General features: G+C 41.3%; 1 protein-coding gene across 1 annotated transcript in view; it reads left to right on the forward strand.

Moving 5' to 3' along the window:
• Nucleotides 1–22,905, forward strand: part of SGK1 (serum/glucocorticoid regulated kinase 1) — a 112,091-nt gene that overhangs the window by 31,281 nt on the left and 57,905 nt on the right. Inside the window, exon 2 of the mRNA XM_065889012.1 lies at nt 13,343–13,558. Coding sequence (XP_065745084.1) covers nt 13,343–13,558 — 216 coding nt within the window. The remainder of the gene's footprint in view (nt 1–13,342; nt 13,559–22,905) is intronic.

A 22,905-nucleotide genomic window follows, 5' to 3' on the forward strand; every position in this document is an offset into this window, starting at 1 on the left:
CCTCGGGACACATCCCTGGGGTCTGCAACCCAGAAAGAAGAAAACTCTACCTCCCAGCTTCAGTATGAAAAGATTGCAGAGAAGGATTCTGATTAGTTCTGATTTGGGTCTCAGGCCGACTCTTGGACCGATCACCATGGCCAGAGACATAAGGTCTTACAATTGCCTTTGCCTGAATGTTATGTATGAAACCCTTCCCATAAAGCTGAAAGGTTTGCTATATCCTTTTGGGGTTTAATGAGGACCATATTAATGTATTGCATTAAATATGTATTTCTGGATTATATACTCCGTTTTCATTTACTCATTTTTCCTTTAACGAGTCAGTTCATACTGCTCAGTATTGCTATCCATTGGCAGATTGCACCATTTCTGGAGGGTGTAGGATCACCAGGGATAATGTTGCTTGCTAAGCTCTTTCTCTGATTCTAATTTTTTAGTTTTTTTTGCTTGTTTTTTGCGGTATGTGGGCCTCTCACTGTTGTGGCCTCTCCCGTTGCGGAGCACAGGCTCCGGATGCGCAGGCTCAGCGGCCGTGGCTCACGGGCCCAGCCACTCCGCGGCATGTGGGATCCTCCCGGACCGGGTCACGAACCCGTGTCCCCTGCATTGGCAGGCAGACTCTCAACCACTGCGCCACCAGGGAAGCCCTAATTCTTTAGTTTTAATATTATTATTAGTGTTTTTTTTTTTTTCACATCCCCAAATTGCATCTGTCCTGAAAAATATCTTTTTCTCCTTCTCCACTTACACAGATTCATAGTAATGGTAATTTTCCTTTGGCTCAATTGTTCTGAGGTCATAGTGAGTTTTCCGATTTCAGCAGTTTCCATAGGATTTTCAAACATCTGCAATCCATTCTGAATTCCTTCTGCCATCTCCTACATTTTTAGTACCTCAAAATTCTTGGACATAGTAGAGACTTAATAAGTATCTATTTATTAGCTTTGACTTCCTTCTTGCTTTCAGGCAACAATTAAATCTTACCATTTTCTTTATAAAACATGAAGTGAGGGGAAAAAAATAGAATACTGAAATAGCAACCATTACCAATACAGAACACGCATCATCTGGAGGAAAACTGTTTTTGCATAAAATTGAAACTGACTGTACTGTGCAGCTTCTGTTATAAGAAGCCTTGAGGAAGGAGCAAAAACGTCAGGAAGGGGCTTCCCTTCACTGGTGGCGCAGTGGTTGAGAGTCCGCCTGCCGATGCAGGGGACGCGGGTTCGTGTCCCGGTCCGGGAAGATCCCACATGCCGCGGAGCGGCTGGGCCCGTGAGCCATGGCTGCTGAGCCTGCGCGTCCAGAGCCTGTGCTCCGCAACGGGAGAGGCCACGACAGTGAGAGGCACGCGTACCGAAAAAAAGACAAAAAACCAAAAAACAAAAAAAAGTCAGGTAGTAATAAGCCCCCATTTTGGATGCAAATCATCTTCCCTTTCATTTAGAGCTTTCAACTTAATTAAGGAATGTACACTGTTCAAATAATGAGACTTTCATCAGTCTGCATCATTGCAATTTAAATGGATTTTCTAACAACTGCCCTTAATACCATATGATTATTTTAAGAGCCTTGTGGGCTTTTTCCATTTATCTAATGGAGGTAATACATAGTTATGGAAGAATGTAACTGGCTTGGCAAGCAAGGAGGAAATGTAGTGGGTAAAGCAAATGTTATTTGATCATTTGTTCATTCACCAGACCTGTGCTGAGCACAGCACACCGTAGAAGTAGGGGTTCCAAATGATCTTAGTAGAACCCAGGGAAGAAATAGCCTTGAATCTGTGACGCGGCTGCAAGGGACTGTGGGGTTTACCAGCACCGAGCCCTTCATTCCACAGATAAGGGCAGTGAAGTTCAAACAGGTTAAGTGAGTTGCTCAAAGTGGTTGCACAGCTGGAACAGGAGTCCAGTTCTCATAAGCCAGTTCATTCGTTGCTGCAGAAAATCATTTTTACGTTTTACATGTTTTTTAAATTGTGAGAAAACCCAAATCACTTGTAAACTGACTGTTTCACCCCAGAATGACATAAAAGTAATATTATACTTGCTGCTTAGTAACCTTTCATGTGTCACACCTGACCCTACCCTTAACCATAAGAATCTATTAAATTCATAATATACCTTGATTATTAAGGAACTTAGCAGTTGTATGAAATAATAAACCTCTGACACTATATTAGATTTGGTCGGGGGGGAGGAGGGAGGAAGAAGGGAAGGAGATGGTCTTTGAAGGATGATAAGGTAGCGTTCCAACAGGGGCTGCAAAGTGGCGCTTAGGCTTCCACTTGCATTATGCTCAGGGTAACTCCTCCCAGTGCCCGCTCCTGGGTCTGCCCAACCTACCTGACCCCCTAACCTCCAAGGCCCCACTCTTTTCATGCTTCATTCAGTCTGCCCTGACTTTCATCCAGTCACACAGAGCTTGAAAGGAAAATTTTAAAAATTTTTAAAGAATCTGGTTTACCTTCATTTTTTAAAAGCTCCCCTAGGGGTTTCCCTAGGGTGGCGCAGTGGTTGAGAGTCCGCCTGCCGACGCTGGGGACACGGGTTCGTGCCCCGGTCCGGGAAGATCCCACATGCCGCAGAGCAGCTGGGCCCGTGAGCCATGGCCGCTGAGCCTGTGTGTCCAGAGCCTGTGCTCCGCAATGGGAGAGGCCACAACAGTGAGAGGCCCGTGTACCGCAAAAAAAAAAAAAAAAAAAGCTCCCCTAGGTTTAGAAACACATGTAGGAGATGTGCTTTCTTGGGTTTCCCTGGTGGTACAGTGCTTAAGAATCTGCCTGCCAATGCAGTGGACACGGGTTCGAGCCCGGGTCTGGGAAGATCCCACATGCCCTGGAGCAACTAAGCCCGTGAGTCACAACTACTGAGCCTGTGTTCCACAACTACTGAAGCCTGCATACCTAGAGCCAGTGCTCCGCAACAAGAGAAGCCACCGCAATGAGAAGCCGGTGAACCGCAGAGAAGAGTAGGCCTCGCTCCCGGCAGCTAGAGAAAGCCCTTGCACGGCAAGAAAGACCCAATGCAGCCAAAAATAAGTAAATTAAAAAAAAAAAAAAGATGTGCTTTCTCGAGACCCCCCTCTCTACCCAGTGCTTGCTCCTCTAGTCTAGGCTGCCTTTCCCCTGGATGTGCTCTAATTCATCCAGAGTACGGCAAGTCTAATCACTGGAAATTTAAAAACCCTTAAGTTTTCCCTCCCTGGGAGTGAAGGATAGCATTCCATCATTCAGGAGGTCAAGTCCCTTTGATAGCTGACACCCTTCCCTCTTTGGCTTTGTGTCTTGCCCTATACATGTTCACCCCCAAGGGCGGCTCCAGCCAAGCCCATCACGCTATCCTCTCTATCCAAAACCCACCCCCGTCACGGCCCTGTCCTAGCTGTTCCCAAAGATGAACTCAAACTAGCTTTAACACTGTTTTACAATTGTTGATTTCCTTGTTGATTCTTAAGGACAATTGCCTCTTATTTTTTATTCCCTGTGCCTTGAATAATATCTGGCTTTAAGCCAATCAACAAATATTTCTTTATCGCTTACTATATGCTTGGAGCTGCGCTCAGGAGGTATAATAGTGAGCCTTTTTCCTTGGGAGCTTCAGCTCAAAGTCAGGGCAGACAGGAAGTGGGGAGAGGATGGGCTAGGAAGAGGGAACACACAAAAGAAACTTTGTAAATGTCCCTTTAAGGAATAAATGAGAGAAAATAATGTCTTCCTCCTTGCGAAACTCAAATTATAATAGGGAAAATAGACAAGTAAATCGGAGTGAATGTGAGGTCCCATTTGAACAAATAAATACCTTAATGGGTCAAGGAGTAGTGAGAAGACAGACAACGGTAGTCTGTCCCTAGTGTGTGACACTTAGTAAGAGTTCCCAGATGGACAGGTGGGTCAGAGGGAAGAGTTTGTACACAATCAAAGACTTAGGAGACCAGTCTTTAAGACAACTGAAAATTAAATGATATAGTGGAGGCTCTGGATCCACTGGGGGCACAATGGGAAAGGAGAATGCAGATCCTTGGGGAATTGGTATCCCAGGCCAAGGAGTTTAGACTTCACCATTTTACTTTTTTTTTTTTTTTGGTCATGTCGTGGAGCATGTGGGGTCTTAGTTCCCTGACCAGGGATCAAACCCAGGCCCCCTGCAGTGGAAGCACAGAGTCCTAACCACTGGACTTCCAGGGAATTCCCCTAGACTTTACCATTTAGATGAGTGTTCTTCAATCTGTGTGTCAGCTATTAGTGGGTCATGAAATCAAATTAGTGGGTTGTAATAAGCATTTTAAAGGAATAGATTAGAATAGAAAATGTCAGTGCAATTTCATGAAAAAAGAATAAGGTTGTAGGTAGACAATTTTTCCTGTTATCTCTCTCTGTATTATTACAAATGTGTATATATGTGTATATGTGCAGGACTTTTTTTTTTCCTGGCCGCACCATGTGGCTTGCAGGACCTCAGTTCCCCAGCCAGGGATTGAACCCTGACCACGGCCATGAAAGCCTGGAATCCTAACCATTAGGCCACCAGGGAACTCCCTGCACAGGACTTTCTTACAGCATATCCATCCTTACCAAACAGATTTGAAAGCCACTGCTGCCATTGATGGGAAACCACTGAAGAGTTTAAAGCTGGGACAAGATCAGCTTTTCCATTTGGAAAGATGCTGTGGTTTCAGTGAGAATGGATTAAAGGGTCAAGGCCATGTAGGGCTTGGCTTTAAGAATCCAGATAAAAGACAATAAAACAGTGATTCTCGAATGAATATAGACTTGAGAGCTGCAGGATAGATAGATTTGCTGATTCCTCCCTCCTTTCCACCTCCACTGCTGCTATTCTTTTTTGGCCCTTATCATTTCTTTTATAATCAAAGACTCCTGACTCATCTAGCTACTTGTGTTCTTGATCAACTTAAATCCATCCATCATACTGCATTGAAAGACACATCTGACCATCCCACTCTCCTGCTTTAAACACTTCAGTGACCATTCATCACCCCACAGCCCAACTTTTCTATCCAGCTTCAGTTCTTGCCTCTCCTCTATGGGCTTATTTTCTATACATCACATGCAGATTTTTGCCTCTGTAATTTGTTTCCTGTCGTCCTCTCTGCTGGAAGTGTCTTTCCCATTTCAATTCACCTGGCTTCCTTTAACTCAACCTTTAACCCTCAATTTAACCATCACTTCCTCCAGGAAGCCTTCCCTGATTTCTCCCAACTGGGCCAAATACCTCCCACTTTTTCTGCCATGGCACTTTGTATAAAACTCTCTCCTGCTTGGAACCATAACTATAATAGCAAATATTAACCAAGCGTTCACCCAGTGCCAAGTGCTGAGTTTACTTGCATTGTCTCATTTAGGTCTCATAAAACCCTGATGAGGTTGGTATTATCATTATCTCTATTTTACAAGTGTAGAAACTGAGATTTGGGAAGGCTCGGTCAGTTGCTTAAGCAGTGATGCTAGGTTTTGCAGCCAAGCAGTGTGGTTCTAGGGCTTATGCTTTTAACTATTTGCTACATTAACACTTACTATGATGTGATAACCCACAGGCTCGTGGGTCAGTCTCCTCTGAAATGCAAGCAACCTCACTCAAAGGTCACTCGAGCAATTTTATTTCTTTGTGTCTTCACCACCCAGCATAATGCCAGGCAGAGACCTTTTGACCTTTTGTTGAAACCTTTAAATCCTGCAGAGTATGTAAGCCAGGTGAAGTACTGAGAAGGGCCCATTGGATTTGGAAATGAGGTCTGTTGACATCTCAGTAAAAACTTGTTTCCATGGAGTGAGACTCTTTTTGTCACGTTCTTCCCTCTAGTCCCAGAAAATATTAGGTGATCCATAATATTTGTTTAATGGATAATTGCAATAGGCTGAGGAGTAAATGTGAGGTGAAGAAATGGAGATCACGTTTTCATGAAGCTTAGCTAAGAAGGAAAAGGGCTGGGGGGGTGGTGAAAGAGGGTTTCTGGAACCAGGAAATTTGTGGGTGAAAAGGGGGTGTTATGTGTTCAGTTAGTTTGCTGGCTTTTTAGAGATAGTTCAAATATTTCAATGTGTTGAATACGCCGGGGGACAGTAGCCAAAAGAGAAGAAGTTAAAGCTCCTGGAACAGGGCATTATTGGAGGAGCCAGAAGAGGAAGCTTCCAAAGCGTGTGTGGGTGGATTAGCTGTGGACGGGCCAGACAGGCTCTTTCCCGGGGATCAGCTCAGCCTTGCCATTTTCCCTGAGCCTTATTTTTCAATTCCAAAAGCAAATAGTACATACTGCCGCCTAAGAGATATTACCTGAAAGAATTCTCTCCTACTTCCTCTTTTTTCTTTTTTTTTTTTTTTTTTTTACTGTCACCATTATTTTATCCATCCATTCACTCAACAAATATTTACTGATACCTACTTTGTGCCCAGCACAAAAGAAGCCTTTCATTTTTTTTTAAAGGACCATTTAAACACTAAAAAAGCCAAATGTACATGATTCCAGAATGCCAGACAATCCATTAAATCGAACATGTTTGGTTTTAAGCATAACATTTTCTGTTGTCCTCACCATTCCCATCCTGCCAAGGGCTGTTCCTCTTTTTTCTTTCTTTTTTTTTTTTTTAATTTTCCAGATCCAGGAAAGACGAATTCAAGCTAAAAGCCTCACTCCCAGAACTTAAAGGACTGAGAAAAACTCTACTTCCATTTCCAAAGAAAGACTTAATGTCAGTGAATTCTGAGCTTTTTCTGTTTAAAGCTTTGTGGGGGGAGACGGGGTGAAGTGGGCACCTAAACGAGGAGGAAGAAGAAGGGGATTTACAGGACTGAGTACAAGAACCGGGTCTGGTGTTGAATCCTCACCGCCTCATGCTGGTAGAACAGGGAGGGCGGGCAGCTGTAACAGGAGATGCAGCTGAGGGTGTAGGTAGCAGTGTAGAAAAGGATGAAGAGATGTGGACCCTCTCATTCCTGCCTCTTCCCCCTAGCCCTCCTCACCACCCCATCCCCCAGACGAGGTCTGGGGAAACACAGGGTTAGACCCTGAGAATCTTAAACAGGATGTAATTACCTTGGCCAATGCTGACAAGAAAGAACGGGGAAATCCCAAGGGCAGTGGCATGAAAGGATGGGGAATTCCAAAAGTCACTCTGTCTTCTCAGGGTGTCTGCTCTGAGGAGCTGTTGCTATGTGAAAGAAATTGTTATGCCGAACATATTTATTACCTTGATAGAGGATGACAGCCAAGTGTGTTAAGAACTATAAATGAGGGCTTCCCTGGTGGCACAGTGGGTAAGAATCCACCTGCCAATGCAGGGGACACGGGTTCGAGCCCTGGTCTGGGAAGATCCCACATGCCGCAGAGTAACTAAGCCCGTGCGCCACAACTACTGAGCCGGTGTGCCACAACTACTGAAGCCTGCACGCCTAGAGCCCGTGCTCCACAACAAGAGTAGCCACTGCAGTGAGAAGCCCTCACACCGCAAGGAAGAGTAGCCCCCGCTCGCCGCAACTAGAGAAAGCTTGCATGCAGCAACAAAGACCCAATGCAGCCAAAAAAAAAAAACGATCTATAAATGAATAAATATAGTTATTGTCAAAAATAATCAAGCAGGGCTTCCCTGGTGGCACAGTGGTTGTGAGTCCGCCTGCTGATGCAGGGGGCGCGGGTTCGTGCCCCAGTCCGGGAAGATCCCACATGCCGCGGAGCGGCTAGGCCCGTGAGCCATGGCCGCTGGGCCTGTGTGTCCAGAGCCTGTGCTCCGCAAAGGGAGAGGCCACAGCAGTGAGAGGCCCGTGTACCACACAAAAAAATAATAATAATAACAATAATAATAATCAAGCAATTCCTATTTTTATTGCCTACTATTTGTAAGGTCTAATGCTAGCCTCTGGGGAATTAAAAAAAAAGCCTAAGATGCTGTCCTCACCCTTATGTTCCAGTTAGAGAGATGACATAGCATAACAGCCGGTGAGCATCAAAGTCCCACGGTTTTATTTAAGCAATACACACTGCAGATGTTCAGAGAAAAGAAAGTTAGGTGATGACCACGAATAGCTAAAGTGAAGAAATCAGATTAATATCACTGACCTTGTATCATAGCACTGTTATATTTTAGGAACCGTGCTATGAAGCAGCCCCGGGCACCAAGGTAAGAGGAACTTGCTTCCAGGAGCCTTCTCCTGAATTACATTAATGTCAAAACCAGCCTGCTGGCAGGCACCCCTCTGGAAAAAGGAATAGGTGTGGAGGTCTCTCTTTATGATCAATTGAATTATTCAGATCATCTTACTACAAAACTTGCTTGACTATATCTGAATTGAAAGTTATGGTGACATCATATAAACAAAGTCAGTTTTGTATAATAAAAAACACCTCTCTGGAAATTGCCAAAGTTGTGTCCAACAAGTTCGCTTGGATTTTAAGGAAGAGACAGCTCTTCATTCGCAGAAAACAAAAGGAGTGATGAGACCAGCAGGTGCTGCCTTGTGAATTCACAGATAAGTACTTGAACCCTCTATAATTTTTCTGTATCAGTGGACATCATTATCAGCTTAAACGTATTAAATTAGGAGTAATATATGTTTCCTATTATTTAATAGGAAAAGAAAACCACTAGTGGAAAATCCCTCGAAGCTGGCCAATCTTTTTAATCACATCTGGTGATTTTCTAGTCTGTGGGATTTCTGCTTTTGGAGATTTTTTTTCAAATCTATTCAAATAGAGAAATTAAAAAAACAGGGCAGACTGATTAAGCAAAGAGATTGGCTTAATATTTTGCATACACACTGTTCAGTAAGAGTAGCTGTGAGGTTAAAAGAAAGGCTTTACTCTTTGACCTGTGGCTGGAGAGGTAATTCCTCCGTTAAAAGTCTGATGCGGTTTGGAGAACAGGCTTCTAGAAAGCCCAAGTGAGGGAGTTTTTGATTTGTTCGGGGTGAAGAGGATGTCTCACCCAGTCCATGTTTGTTTACAATGCTCTCCACAAACGAGTGTGTGGCTCTGAATAAAACCAGGCCCAGGTGGCCCAGGAGCCAGGGCAGCAGCCTGTATCCGGGCATTCATTTTCCTCACACACGCAGCTGCTATGGTTTTCCGAGAGCCATTGTGACAGGCCTCTGAGGGGCTCCCAAAGCCACTCGCTGTCAGCAACTCCCACAATAGGCCGGTTGTAGCTTGAATTCCCTCAGGGCCAAGGGAGTGGTCCTGCACTCAGCAGTTTTGGAGGGCACCTTGCCGGAGTCCAAGGCCAGAAGGAGAGCCCTTGTACTCACTCCCTGTCCAGCCACTCTCTCAAGATTAAGTACACATCGTCAACCCTGTCATGAATCAGGCCAATAGAAACCACTTGGAAGGCTCCAAAGCAGTGAAATGTGCAAAGCAGTAGGAGGGGAAGGGATAGACTGAAGCCGGTAAGAGGACTTAGCCAGAGGAGATACAGCAGTTCAAGACAAAGCAGGTGATGAATGCCAGCCACAGTCCTTTCACAAAACGTATTACTATATTTATTTTTATAACACCTTTCTCCTTTCTCCCTGATGCTTCTGGAGAAATGGAATATTTCTAAATTTCCCTCACGACCTTTTCTGTGGAAAGAGAGGGAGAATCCTAGTCCCATGTCTGTAAGGATCAGAATGGGTTAATTCGTTGAAGGTTATTTGGAATCAGGGACCTTTCTAATGAAATGTCACGCCACCCACTCCCTGCCCTCCAGTAGGAGGTGTGAAGACACAAAACACAAAACACTCACTCTTAGGAGACTTGAGTAAGTCATGTTATTCAGTAAGTTTACGTGAAATATAATAGATTCTAATAACCAAATCCCCAGAAATATGACACATACTTCAAAAGTAGATCTTGGCAAGTCGCTGGGTTTTTTCCCCTGGAAGACTTCATTAGAACATGGTTATTTGTTTCAAGTCTTCAACGCATATCTTCAGCTTGAATCTTTCTCCCGAAATCTCATAAAATTAAAACTGAACCCTCCACTGAGACTGATCACTCACCTCTGCTTTACTTCCCCCTTTATTCTTTATTTAAATAAATAAATAATTTACTCCTTTAGTCATAAGTCGAGCTCCACGAGGGCAGGTTTTGTGGGATCTGACTTATGAACTGAATTCTCAATGCCTAGATTATGCCTGACACATAGCTGGTCTTCGATAATAAGTGATGAATACGTGAATGAAAGTTAAAATGTTGAAAGCATTGGATTTTTTTTGTTAGAAGATAGCAAATCATTTTATTTCTGCTTCATAGAATTCTACGTCACACTTATTCTACTCGCTAGAATAACTTCAAGGGTCAAGCAGTGACTCTTGAAGGTGTAGGGTATGTTTGACTAGGGTTTTATTTGGCCAGCATTGTTTGCTTGGGGGTTTTATGTGTTTGTTTGTTCATTTTTTCATTTAAATGTAAAAACACTTGGCAAGCATGCACTCCTAGTTTGCCACAGTCTCTACCACTCCCTATTTTTATAACCTGGTCATAGGGTTTTACACATTTCCTGTTCTTGCCAGCCTCTGAAGACACTGAGTTTGCCAGCTTATACCCTAGTAGAAACTAGTTGACTGATTTGCTTAAACTAAGAGGTGTAGTTTTTCCCACATAATAATTTACATTGTGACTTTGGGCAAATTACTAACATCTTTGGGTCTCTTTCAACTCTCAAATTCTGTAAAAGCATCTATGCATTGTTTGACAGCCTATGCTCAAAGTCATCTGAACTATTTTGGGAATTCTTAGCTGATATCAAATAAAATGACAATTCCTTATGTGATTCTTTTATTTAAATTTATTTATTTATTTTTGGTTCAGTTGGGTCTTTGTTGCTGTGCGCGGGCTTTCTCTAGCTGTGGCGAGCAGGGGCTTCTCTTCATTGCGGTGCGCGGGCTTCTCTTGCTGCGGAGCGCCGGCTCCAGGCACATGGGCTTCAGTAGTCGTGGCGCGCAGGCTCAGTAGTTGTGACTGGCAGGCTCTAGAGCACAGGCTCAGTAGTTGTGGCACACAGGTTTAGCTGCTCCGCGGCATGAGGGATCCTCTCGGACCATGGCTCGAACCCGTGTCGCCTGCATTGGCAAGCGGATTCTCAACCACTGCGCCACCAGGAAGCCCCAAACAAACACTTTGAATGCAGCTACTAACATGCTTATGGGGCCCCAGCGTACAAGAAATACTGATGGAACCCTCCCAAATGTTAACATCAGAATAGTAAACGTAAAAAGATTATTTTAAATGACATTGAAAAGAGTACCTATACACAAAGCAAGTAAAAGACACGTATGTAACCAAAGAAAGAAATATGATGATTTTAATTGCTTAAGATTCTTATAAACCTTAAAAGAAATTATTCTTTAAAAAAATTAAAGCACAGGACACTGTAAAAAGAGGGAGAACTAAGACATCCATGATCCTAACAAGAAATGCAAGTTTCTATTTTGCCTGTTACTTTCTTGCTTTGTCTATAGATAGTACATATATTTTTACATTTGCAATTATAGTGATTGAGCAATTCTGTATTTGGCTTTTTTTCGTATAATTACATTCTAAACATTTTCCATGTTGCCACAGAGTCTTCACAATATTTATTTTTAGTGATGGCATAATATTCCATCAAATTGCTTAAACATTCTTATGCTATTGCAATTTTAGTTTATTCTCAGTATATTTTTAAAAAATCTAATTGTCAGCATTACTAACTAGAATTCAGTACTGTGATTTTATTTTTTCATCCTTTCAATATACACTAATTTCACCAATTGGTTAACTATAAAAAGAATCCTCAGGAGTTTCAAAGAGCATGGAAAAGACATATTAAATTAGGATGAATTTCAAGCATTTGATGACAAGTCATAAATCACTCCAACACTTGCTAAAACTGCATGCTTGTAAAGGAGTAGACAGTGGATTCAAAGTGCCTGCATCCTGCCTTTGCTTGACACCAGTATTGTGCCTTGGGGAAACTTGATTCATTTCTCTCTGCCTCTGTCTTCTCATCTGCAAAATGGGATTAGTAATAGTGCCTATCATGTAAGACTGTTCTGAGGATTAAACAAAAAAAAAAGTTGCATGTTAAACACTTAGAACAGTGCCTTTCACACTGAAAGTGCTATATAAATGTTATCCTTTTAATGTTAGAATACCTTTACATTTTTTCTCTACCTTACAAGAATTCTACATGCAAGCAAGACAAGTGGTGAGTTTTAAAACTTTAAGGAAAAAAAAAAACAAAGTGAGATAATTTCTTAGCCAGGAGCAACTTATTTTACTTCTTTTTCTAAGGTGAATTGGTTACAATTCACCTTAGACATTTGTGAACTATCATTCTGTCAGCATAATCATAATAGTAAGAGTAAAGTAAAATAAGCACCACTCAGTGGCACGAAAGAATGAGGAATTCCAAAAGCCACTCTGTCTTCTCAGGGTGTCTGCTCTGAGGAGCTATGGCTGTGTGAAAGAAATCGTTATGCCGAACATATTTATTACCTTGATAGAGAATGACAGCCAAGTGTGTTAAGATCTATAAATGAGGGCTTCCCTGGTGGCACAGTGGGTAAGAATCCACCTGCGAATGCAGGGGACACGGGTTCTAGCCCTGGTCCGGGAAGATCCCACATGCCGCGGAGCAACTAAGCCTGTGCGCCACAACTACTGAGCCGGTGTGCCACAACTACTGAAGCCCTCACGCCTAGAGCCCGTGCTCCACAACAAGAGTAGCCACTGCAGTGAGAAGCCCTCACACCGCAAGGAAGAGTAGCCCCCACTCGCCGCAACTAGAGAAACCTTGCCTGCAGCAACAAAGATAAGAGTGAAGTAAAATAAGCACCATCGTGGCGCAGTGGTTGAGAGTCCACCTGCCAATGCAGGGGACAAGAGTTCGTGCCCTGGTCCGGGAAGATCCCACATGCCGCGGAGTGGCTGGGCCCGTGAGCCATGGCCACTGAGCCTGCGCGTCCGGAGCCTGTGCTCTGCAACGGGAGAGGCCACAACAGTGAAAGGCCCGCGTACCACAGAAAAAAAAAAAAAAAGGCACCATCTACTCAATATTATGTGACAGGCAAAACACTTGGACTTTTAAAAATACTTTAAAATCTGCATAACAACCTGGGCAGAAATATTACTACCCCAGTCTTACAGATGGGGAGACAGACTCAGTGAAATGAAATAACCAGCCAAAAAACACAAGGTGCTGGAAAATGAGTGGCCAGCACTGACCAATTCAGGTTATGTTAAGATTCGATAGGTAGGGAAGTTGTGAGACTCCTTTCCCGACTGTCCATCCCACCAACTTTCCCATCAAGGCCTCATTAGACATCAAAGGAGGTAAAACGCATTTTTTCCTTTCTTTTGCACACTGCAGGTACGAAGATGGATCAAGAGTCCGGTAGTCAGTGTGGACAAGCATCAGAGTCCCAGTCTGAAGTACACGGGCCCCTCAGTGGTGTACATGCCACCAGGGGAGCCAGACTTCGAGCCTCCGTTGTGTCAGACGTGCCTGGGAGACCAAACTTTCCAAAGAGGGGTTCTCCCTCAGGAGAAGGAGTCAAGCTCCTGGGAAACTCAATCCGCGTGTGAAGTAAGTTTGCTCTGGATCCATTCTTCTGAAAGGATTCTAGGCCTTTGTTTTTCTTGTATCCATGCCATGGTACGCCCCCAAAATTTATTTTTTTAACGCACATTTATAAAGCTTCTGAGGAAGACATAGAATTGTGGCCTTTGTTAGTCCATTGTACTAAGTATTTTTTAAATAGACTTTACTTTTTAGAGCAATTTTCAGATTACAGCAAAATTGAGAAGAAAATATAGAAATTCCTATACATTCCCTACCCCTAGATATGCATAGTCTCTCCCACTATCAACGTCCCCACCAGAGTGGAACATTCCTTACAACTGATAAGCCTATATTGACACATCCGCACCCAAAGTTCATAGTTTACATAAGGGTTCACTCTTGGTGTTGTATATTCTATGGGTTTGGACAAATGTATAATGACATGTATCCATCTTTATAATATCATACAGAATAGTTTCACTGTCCTAAAAACCCTCGGTGTTTCACCTATTCATCCCACTCTTCCCCCAACCCCTGGCAACCACATATATTTTACTGTCTCCATAGTTTTGCCTTTTCCAGATGCCATGCAGTTAGAATCATACACTCTATTGTCCTAATTTTTTATGCTGTTCCAAGGCAGCAATGTTTTGGTCAACTAGAAATTCCTCCTAAGTTGTTTGATCACACAGAAATCAATTCTTGTATGATGTAAGAAAGATATCATAACAGTCATCTAAAGTTTGTAAACGCCACTGAAATATTTATCTCAACTTGATTTGACCCATAAGAGAGAACTATGTCAATCTTTCACTATTTTCCCATATACACTTATATTTTTCCTGACATTTTTCTCTGTTACTCCAAGAGTTTTGGGGATTTGTGTGTTTGTTTGTTTTTTACTTTTGCTAATTCAAGGAAGCCAGATAACTGACTTATCTTGTAGGTTCTAACATTTCAAAAATTTAACGTTGTATTTTTAACTTATAACTCAATTAGGCTTATTTAGTTTGACTTTTTAAACCGTCAGATTACATGTTTATATTATTTTTATTACCAGTTTATTGACATAAAAATACAACAGTAAGAAGACGGGACATGTTATTACAAAGTACAATTAATTGCAAGTGATCTTCCAATATATTATTTCAAATCAGTGCATCATAAGATAATAAATGTTAATAACTTCTCCTTTTTTTTTTTTAAATCAGCATTTTCCAGAGATAAAGTAATCATTTTAGCTGCTAAAAGATAAAAACACTTGAATCTGAATTCCTTTTAACCCTGAGATATGCAATGTCTCAGAAACTGTTACCTCATGAAAAAGTAATACCTGCTGCCTACTTTCTAGGGTTATTGGAAATATCAAGTGAGATATACATGAAATATTTCATAATCTATAAAGTGCCACGCAAATATAAATCATCATTACTTATGTTTGCTGATGTACATATTAGCTAAGCCTGTAACTGAACTAGACTTCCATGACTAGGTTAGCAGTTTGCTGATCTATGAACATTTGTCATAGGGCATTTGTTGTTTAGCTAGACACTGGCTCAACCCCATGTTAGTCATAAAAGGTAATAAATAGATTTTAAATGCAAGGATGGGAAAACTTTTTCTGTAAAAGGCCAAATAGCAAATAGTTTAGGCTTTGCAGGCCATACGGTCTCTGTCACTTTGATTGAGCTCTGCCCTTGTAGGGAAAGCAGCCACAGATAACATACAGAATGGGCCTGTGTTTAAATAAAACTTATATTTATAAAAACACGTGGCTGGTCCACCAGCCATAGTTTGCTGACTCTTGGACTCTTAAGAGTCTAAAAGAATTTGCCAACTCCTTAGAGTCTAAAGAACTATTCATGACTCAGAGGCAGAGAGAGGGCTCTGCAAATCCTATACAGAGCACAAATGCCTAGTCCTAAATGTTTACTGGAGGGCCTACTATATGCCAAGCTGCTGGGAACAGAGCTAGATTAATGAATAAATGGAATTCCACTCAAGAGGAAACAATAAACAAAGAGCTGGAAGGAATTTAAAGCAACATTGTGATTCATCCTTTTACTTTATCCAGAATTATAGGTGAATCAGTCTCCAATTTACAATGGATTATCTGGTTCTGACTTAGTTGGGATTTTTTAAGATCACCACAAACCAAAAAGACACTTATATTTTAACAATTTAAAAATGAATCTAGAAACTTCTCTGGTGGTCTAGTAGTTAAGACTCCACGCTTCCACTGCAGGGAGCACGGCTTCAATCCCTGGTTGGGGAAGTAAGATCCCGCATACTGCGTGGCACAGCCAAAAAATAAAAATGAATCTATACTTTGTATCCTTTAGGGATTAAACCATGAAATAGTTCCTTGAGAAGGCACCTCTGTCCTTTTAGGAAGTGGAGTTGTGTGCTAAGTAGATGGAGAGGCTGTTAGATGGAGACCAGGCCTCGTGGCGAAGACCTCAAGTTGGCCCCCTGACAACTCCTGATGTGGATTATTTTTAAGCAAGTCATTAATTCATCCTTCCTGCTCAATGTTCCCTCCTATGAAAACTGAGATTATTCATGCCATCAAGTTTCTTCCTAGGAGTTTTTTGGTACTTTGCAGATGAGATGGGACTTTTAAAATCTTTTGTAAATGTGAATTTATGTGTAGTGTTCTGGAGTCAGGCAACCCACATTCTGGTGCCAGCTCTGTCCCAAGGTCAATATATGAACTTGAGCATGTCACAAAAGCTCTTCAACATCATGTGATGGGCCTAACCTAATTAACTCTAAAGCCCTTTTTAGTCTGAAATCCTGTGGTTGGAATTTGATGACCTATAAATGAGAAAAAACTCTCTATTTGATGTATAAAGATAAAGCATAGAAAATGAGGTGAGAATGTTTCAAATAAAATAAGAAAGGAAACAAAGCACAAGTCCTTTATGAATAATTATGAGTTTTGTTTTTGTTTTTGTTTTTCCTGACTTTAAAAATAGTACAGTCTAAATGCTACTTTTGGGCTTCCCTGGTGGCACAGTGGTTGAGAGTCCGCCTGCCGATTCAGGGGACATGGGTTCATACCCTGGTCCAGGAAGATCCCACATGCCACGGAGCAGCTAGGCCCGTGAGCCATGGTCACTGAGCCTGTGCATCCGGAGCCTGTGCTCCGCAATGGGAGAGGCCACAACAGTGAGAGGCCCACGTACCACAAAAAATAAATAAATAAAAATAAATAAATGCTACATTTAATGGCGAAAATTTTGCTAAGAGTTATAGTGCAGTTAGTTTGTGCCATGCCTTGCCAATTGTCTAGTTAGTAGCTTTTAAACATGTTTCTCCTATGGAAGAAACTGGGATATACATATTGCTAATAAATCATCCAGAAGAATAGCAATATTGTGATGTTATTAGTAGTGCTGTCTAAAAACGGACTGTTTATTAAACAGACCTTTCTGGGAATGAGATGGGAAGAGGATAACATAGAGCTGTGTAAGCTGTTACTGAATAATGCATGCCAGTGGAACGCAAGTTGAAGTCAACTTTTAGTTCCTGAAGAGGTGGAAAACCATGTTAGTTTTTCGATGGGTGCATGTTGATTAAACATATTCAAACTCTGTTTTGAAGCATATCTCTCACAGCACCTCCAATATCCAGATAGACCTAGCTGGAAGGACAGGAAAGGAATGTTTTGGAGTGGCAGTGGGGAAGGAAATCTGGTGTGAGGGAAAGCATAGGATTGGATCAAGATGGCAGCCAGAACATTTAACGTCATCTCTTCTTCTTGCTTTAAATAATAGAAAACACACACGCATTTTAATTTAGAGTAGTGCTAGAAAACAAGGTATGTCATTGTATGCATAAGGAATAATTAAGACTCTCTGAAAGAAGGCAGGTAGGATTATGAAGTTGATGAGAAAACTACAGTCCAAAATGATCACATCAAAGACAGACCTAACAGATGGGGACACTGCAAGCTTATCTATTCAAAAGAATCCAGTAAGTTGGAAAATGAAGATGTTCCAGGCAAGGCTTAATAAAAGGAAAGCAGTGTTAAGAATATAAATGTCAGAAAAAATACAATGTAAGACAAAAAATTTGAAAGGAAGAAAGAGGAATATTTCATATTGATGAAAGATAGCTGCTAAGAAGGTAAAACATTCACCAACCTTTATGAGCTTAGCAACATAACACGGAAATAGTTAAAGCAACAAATAAAGAAATACAAAGAAAAATTGAAAATTCATGTCACAGAAGGACATTTTTGTCATACTTCTCCCAGGAATTGCCAGCTCAAGAAGACTGACAATGTGTGAGGATAGAGGATTTTATTTTATTTATTTTTTTAAATTAATCTATTTATTTATTTATTTACTTTGGCTATGTTGGGTCTTTGTTGCTGCGCACGGGCTTTCTCTAGTTGCAGTGAGCGGGCACTACTCTTCGTTGTGGCGCGCAGGCTTCTCATTGTCGTGGCTTCTCTTGTTGTGGAGCACAGGCTCTAGGTGTACAGGCTTCAGTAGTTGTGGCACATGGGCTCAGTAGTTGTGGCTTGCGGGCTCTAGAGCTCAGGCTCAGTAGTTGTGCTGTACGGGCTTAGTTGCTCCACGGAATGTGGGATCTTCCCGGGCCAGGGCTCAAACCTGTGTCCCTTGCATTGGCAGGCAGATTCTTAACCACTGCACCACCAGGGAAGTCTCATTAGAAGATTTTAATAAAACAATTAACCAGGGCTTCCCCGGTGGCGCAGTGGTTGAGAGTCCGCTTGCCGATGCATGGGACACGGGTTCGTGACCCGGTCTGGGAAGATCCCACATGCCGCGGAGCGGCTGGGCCCATGGGCCATGGCCGTTGAGCCTGCGCGTCCGGAGCCTGTGCTCTGCAACTGGAGAGGCCACACAGTGAGAGGCCCGCATACCGCCAAAAAAAAAAAAAAAAACAATTAACCAAATCTGATTTATGCTGAGATTTGTATATAAAGAAGAATATACTTTATTTTAAGCACACATGGAACAGTTACAAAAACTGACCAAGAATTAGATCATGAAGCATATCTCATCAAATTCCAAAAAACAGGAATCACACAGGTCGTACTAGCTAACTACAATTTGATAAAATTAGAAACTAAAAACAATATGAGAGCCAACCACCATCCTCAGCCAATCCATACACCTGGAATTCACATACATTCTTCCTATAACTCTGGGCTTACAGAGGAAATAAAAAAAGAAAACTAAATACTATTTTAAGTGTCTACCACACCACCAGGGAAATGCAAACTGAAACAATGAAATCCATTTGTTTTTAATCCATCAGATTGTCAATGGTTGAAAAGATTGATAATGTCATGGTAAAAGTATAGGCCAAAACACTACTGGTGGAAGGATTTTTTTGGCAATTTTCCTTTATTAAAAATTCTCATCTACCTCTACTTTAGATATGTACTTGCTTATGCTGACAATGGGGACAGGTACAGTGATATTCAGTTAGAAAAGCAAATCGAAGATGAATATATATGTAGCATCATCACATTTATTTTTTTTTAATTCGGTATTTCTCCTTTCATGTCTGTGTGTGTATGTGCGTGTGTATCTATGAGTATATGTGTGTGTCTGTGTAAATGCAAACAAAAAGATCTGGAAGTATATACATCAAACTGAAATAGTGATTACAACTTTTGTGGGATTCAAATGGAGAGACGATGAGGTGTGAGAGAGTAATCAAGAAGGACTTTAGCTTTGTCTATATTGGTTGAACCTCTCAAGACTATATTAATGTATTACCTGTGAGTTTGGGGAAAATATTATGCCCACCAGGAAACTCACTTGTAGAAAGGAAGTTATAACTCAATCTCATTGCTTAAAAGTCAGGCACCATCACAAAGATGGTTTTGCACCATGAGACTTTCCCATCACTACACTACAAAGAAAGGCACGTGGAGGAAAATGCAAACACACAATGTTTGTGCTCCCAACGTGCCTTGCTAATCCTTCTGTCTGTCAATCATTTTACCCTGCCCTGTGTGGTGTTTGTTGGTATGCACATCCATTTATTCTCTCAGTTCCCCCCAGTTTTTAAATCTAACATGTTCATTTTCCTATATCCTTCCTGGACCTTGCCTACATCTTAGGTGTTCTTTGTTTTTCTCTTTGCCTTTATTAGTTGAAATGGAAATTTTGTTGATGCAATTTTTTTTTTTTTTTTTTTTTTTAACATGAAAAGGAGAGACTAAGAAAACTCTGCAGCCCATGCTGGTTATAAATCACTTAACATTTCAGAGGCGCTGCGTGCTGAAGGCTCATGACTGATTCTCATTAACTTTGCCCTCTCATACGGGTTAGATTTGGCTGAGTGAGGATTTCCTCGGACTCCTCTGTCTGTGTTTCAATTGAAGACAGCTCAAAAGGTGCTTAGTCAGCTGCCAACAAATGAAGCCAGGGCACTGCACGCGGATTTTAAGGCCTGGTGAAGTCAGTCCCCTGGATAGAGCTGCCAACTTGAAGAAATTATTAACCACATTACTAACCCAAGAATTACTGTTGAGCCTTTGACATGATTAAATATAAGGTCACTGCCTCTTCTTCTTCCTCAGCAAATCACCACAGACAATAATAGAAGGCACTTTTAATTAAGCTTACTTGACACAGTTCTGGGAGAGCATCTGCCCCATGTGGCTTGTTCAGCATCTGGGATGCCATCCCTCCATCTGTTAGGCTATCATGGCTCAAGGAGGTGCACCGTTACCTTTATATTTCTTCTCAAAACCGTTGAGCTGTTCCTTTGAAGGCCAGGAAGCTTGGTAGTAAAATGGTGAGCTGAGGGACAGTCTCCATCCTGATTTACCTTCACATCATCTTGAGGTTTTCTGATCTTTCTTAAGAAAAGGCTATAAAAGACTTGAATCAACCAGATGGCTTTATAGACTTCTGGTTTCTTTCAATTTACATAGTAAAAATGGATTTTTATGAAGGCTTATAGGGAATAAAATAATAGTCTTTCCAATTGCCTTCTCCCCCAGTTTTCTGCTCTTAGTATGACATATCATGGTCTCTGGGGGATGTCGGGTGATTTCTAAGCTTATCATCCACAATAGTCCTTGTTCTGCGCCAAATTTTAAGCTATTTCATCTTTGAGAAGGCATTTATCACATGAAACAAAACATTAGACCACTAAGGCAGGGAAAAGAAAATACCCTATACTTAGGATGTGACAGAGTGGATGAAATTCTGTCCAGAACCAGAAAACCTGGGTTCGAAGTCCAGCTCTACCACTGGTGGATCACGTGAACATCCACATGCTACGTGATCTCCAGAGGCTGACCTGCAAACCTTGAAGAATAAAGCAGTGCCGCCTACCTTACCCAGCTGATGAGATGATGGGGATCAAATGACAGAGCATGTGTGGAAACTCCTAAAGAAAAAAAAATCATAAACAGCACTTGAAATATTATTAGTTGGCAAATACACTTAAGGGTAATAAAAGCTGAAAAGACTTTAAAGCAAGTAAATCAGTCTTAAGCAAAACATTCATCACATTTCCAAACTTTCCTAATAATAACAGCAACAATAAAGAATACTACCTGGAAAGTAATATGTCTTGGGAAACATTAAAAATGACTTAATTGGGGACTTTCCTGGTGGCGCAGTGGGTAAGAATCCGCCTGCCAGTGCAGGGGACACAGGTTCCCGGGAAGATCCCACATGCCTCAGAGCGACTAAGCCCGTGCACCACAACTACTGAAGCCCACGTGCCTAGAGCCCGTGCTCTGCATCAAGAGAAGCCACCGCAGTGAGAAGCCCGCACATCAAAAGGAAGAGTAGCTCCGCCTCGCCACAACTAGAGAAAGCCCGCGCACAGCAAGAAGGACCCAAAACGCAGTCAAAAATAAATAAAATTTTAAAAAATGACTTAGTTGCCCTCTTAGGAGAATGAAAACCCCAATACTCACTATTGCCAATATTTATCTGAATATTATTATTCTAAGACTAAGGCAGAATTGGAAAAAAATTAGTTTCTTTCCCAAAAAATCTTGGAATATTTTTTCCTAGAAAGGCAGCATAAAAAAAAGGCAGGGGTAAGAAAATAGAGGAAATTCTATTGGTTCCTCTTGGAGGTTTTCAATGTTTTTTCCTTTGTTCTACAATAATTTGAAGTGTCCTAAGTGACTTACAACTCAAGCATTTCTCTTTGGCTAAGAACCAGAGGAAAGATTACCTTGTTATCCTGTAGCTCTTGCTAAGAGCTACTAGTCAGCTGAAATTTCCATTTTCAGATTTCATATGTCTTTTACTACAAATCTATCTCCTTTCTGACTTTTCCCCATGACTTTCAAAAATTATGTAAGAATTATCATAACAGCATTATCGAGATGTTTAAAAATCATTCCATTTTCTTTGTATGCCAACTGTTTTTATTTTTTTGTGTTCTCTCTCAGTTTCCCCCCTGTGTACCTAGTTTGTCCATGATTGTTGTCATAGTGTATATATGATAGTGAAGCTGCCTTTTTTCCACCTCACATTTATTGGAAACATTCATATGTTGTAACAAATTTCCGATTTATTATGGTTAACATTGCATCAAATTGATGTCGTTTAATGTAACCATAGACCTACCGTTAGCCCTTTCATTTTCTTAATTTCTTTTCTCTTTTTCATAAGGCTGCAAATGATTTTTTCCCTCTCAACTTGAATAACCTTAGAATAAATTGAAACTTAGTATGAATCCCCAGTAATGGAGTAGAGTTTAAAAATAATTATTTTTGTCAAAATACTTTCAAGACCAATTTAGAAAGAATCAAATAAATAAAAACGGTACCAGCACTATGTGAATAAACCTACTCCACTAGCCCTTTAACCCTTGAAGGTAATGGTATGTTTTAATTTTTGTTCATTTAATGAAATGACACTTCAGTGATGTGATATGCATTTCTTTGATTACCAGAAAATTTAAGAAATTTTCTATTTTTAAAGTCATTACTTGTAAGTCTTCATGAGAATTGTTTTGTTCTATCCTTGACTTTTTATTTGTCAGAATTTTGCATTTATTTTTTTCAATTTAAATGAATTATTTCTATGTAGTTGACATTCAACTTCTTTCAAGTCTGTCTGTGGCAGATTTTTTTCCCACTCTACGTCTTGATTATTATAGCCACAGAAATGAACCAGGTCTGCTTTTTGCACTACTAGAGAGAGGATATCTACATTTAAAGCTAAAATAAGCACATACTCCTCCACCCAAAAAGGTACAGAGCAAAGCCCTAGTGCCAACAGAAGGGTTGCACGTGAAAGAATGCTAGGTCCTGGGTGATTATGGCTTTCTGTCTGTGCCACATGCACATTTTGTGTCTGGCCAGACAGCTTGATACCCAGGACGCCAGTTCCTCCTCTTCCAGG

This window comes from Phocoena phocoena, chromosome 12, assembly GCF_963924675.1.
Source record: "Phocoena phocoena chromosome 12, mPhoPho1.1, whole genome shotgun sequence".
Taxonomy (NCBI): domain Eukaryota; kingdom Metazoa; phylum Chordata; class Mammalia; order Artiodactyla; family Phocoenidae; genus Phocoena; species Phocoena phocoena.